Raw genomic sequence first — 2049 nt, 5'->3', positions numbered from 1 at the left:
CATATATATATATATATATATATATATATATGAACATTAAAACGTGGAAATCATGAGCAAGCGAGATAACTCGCGGTACTTTCAGACAGTATTCTCCACCACGCCATATCGCAGGCTACCAGCCAATACACTCTTCTCCCTGTTAAGTATATGTGGTTGATAATATTTATTACAGCAGCGCTGCTTCTATTTCATATATGAATTTGTTCTTACGTATGCACTGTCCGGGAATATCCGCACATAGTCTGCAAACTATATGCATATAAGTCGAGGGATGACGAAATAATTCATCTCCAATCCTCTTCGAATACGTGATGGTGATGAGCCACAGAAAAAGCGAAACATCGATGTCCATCATTCCTGGATGGGATTGGGAGGGGAGTTATCATGCTTGTCCATGATTTGCAGGTGTTTTAACACCTGGCCATTTGAGAGAGTACTCTCCACCACGTTAAATTGAAGCCTAATGGCACGAAGCATATATGTGGTTGATGAAGTTTGTTAAACTATCGCTGCTTTTGTTTCCTATTTGAATACACACACACATGCACACGCACACACGCACACACACACACACACATATATATATGCATATATATTTATATATTGTGAAGTATATTTGCCACTTAAATGCGGCTAAACCCTAAGGGTGAATGTTACTATTGCTTTTAGCCCCAGGAGAACATCTCCTCCAGCTGGCTATTGACACACTTTCTGTGCCCTGTCTTTGGTGCCCTGACCTTGGTGCTTTACTACCTAAGGACCTGATTAACTTGGATCCAGAAGATGTGTGCACGCGTACGTTTGTGTGTGTGCGTGTTCGTGTGTGTGTGTGTGTAAGCATAACTTAGTACTATTTTATTACACTTGTTACATATGTTTCAGTATTCGACAATACATGACGTCACACTATAAATGAAACTAATAACGCCAACTAGTTAGTCTTATAATAAGCTTCATCTGCTGGTTCATCTACAGTGTGACATGATGCACCAATTTACGGCCACCTTTTATTATTGTTATGCTCTGTATTACGTCATAGCTTGCCCTCAGATACAGACAGCTTGTGCGTACAAGTGATGGTGGGAGTTTAACGTGTTTAACATTAGAGCCGTGGCTTAACTCGCGCGTCGAGCTCATCGAATCATACATTTATATAAATGTGTGTGTGTGTGTGTGTTTATGTACGTAATTTCTGGGACTAATGGGTATACGTAAATGTGTTGATGTGTTGAGTACAGCACTTGCACGGTTTGGGCTACCTGTGTCATCCACAGTTGGGGTATATTTCCGTCGGATCTACTTCAGGATTTCCGCAGTATTAGTTGAGATAATAATCGATTAATGACACAGAAGATGGATTCCGTACGATATCCTGCAATTGTCCCTTATGTGTAGGATGATGTGCATCATATTGTGTGGCATCAATTTTGCAGTCTTGGTCACGTCAGGTCAGGTACATGCATACGTAAAGTGGTATCCCGCTAAAAAATACTGAGTTCAGGCAGTCATGTTGATATTTGCTCGCTTCGTTATATATATATATATATATATATATATATTTATATATCTGTGGGTTTAAGTACATATGATTTGATCCTTTTTATACATTTTTTTTTATTGTCTAGGTAATTGCTCAGAAGGTGAACAAAGTACGAGCTCAGACTCTTGTGTCAAATGTGTTATCGGAACCTATCGTCCTGCCAAAGATCCTGTTTGTATTAAATGCCCGTCTGATTTCCTAACTAATGGAGAAGGAAAGACATCGGAAGCGGATTGTATAATTCGTGAGTATATCAGATTGACATCCTCTTCATTTTAAGGATACATGTCAAGGATAGATCAGAGATATTATTCAAATGTTTGCTACGGAAACTTATCCCATACTTAAAATATTTAAGTGACATTAATTAGCAGGCAGTGCAAAAAATAATTGATGATTTAGGAAAATGAAAATGGACTTCACAAGTTAATGTGTGTCTGTGTCGTTATATTACAATAGTGTCAATCCCAATAGATGACTTGAAATGACAAATATATATATATATA

General features: G+C 38.1%; 1 protein-coding gene across 1 annotated transcript in view; it reads left to right on the top strand.

The window, feature by feature from the left end:
• Positions 1 to 1624: 1624 nt before the first annotated feature.
• Positions 1625 to 2049, top strand: part of LOC128248765 (delta-like protein C) — a gene marked incomplete at its 5' end in the record, with an annotated part of 21452 nt that continues 21027 nt past the window's right edge. Inside the window, one exon of the mRNA XM_052970931.1 lies at positions 1625 to 1787. Within this exon, the coding sequence (XP_052826891.1) occupies positions 1625 to 1787 (163 nt within the window). The remainder of the gene's footprint in view (positions 1788 to 2049) is intronic.

This window comes from Octopus bimaculoides, chromosome 9, assembly GCF_001194135.2.
Source record: "Octopus bimaculoides isolate UCB-OBI-ISO-001 chromosome 9, ASM119413v2, whole genome shotgun sequence".
Classification (NCBI taxonomy): domain Eukaryota; kingdom Metazoa; phylum Mollusca; class Cephalopoda; order Octopoda; family Octopodidae; genus Octopus; species Octopus bimaculoides.
Note: the sequence above shows the minus strand (reverse complement) of the source record. Positions and strands in the feature narration are given on the sequence as shown.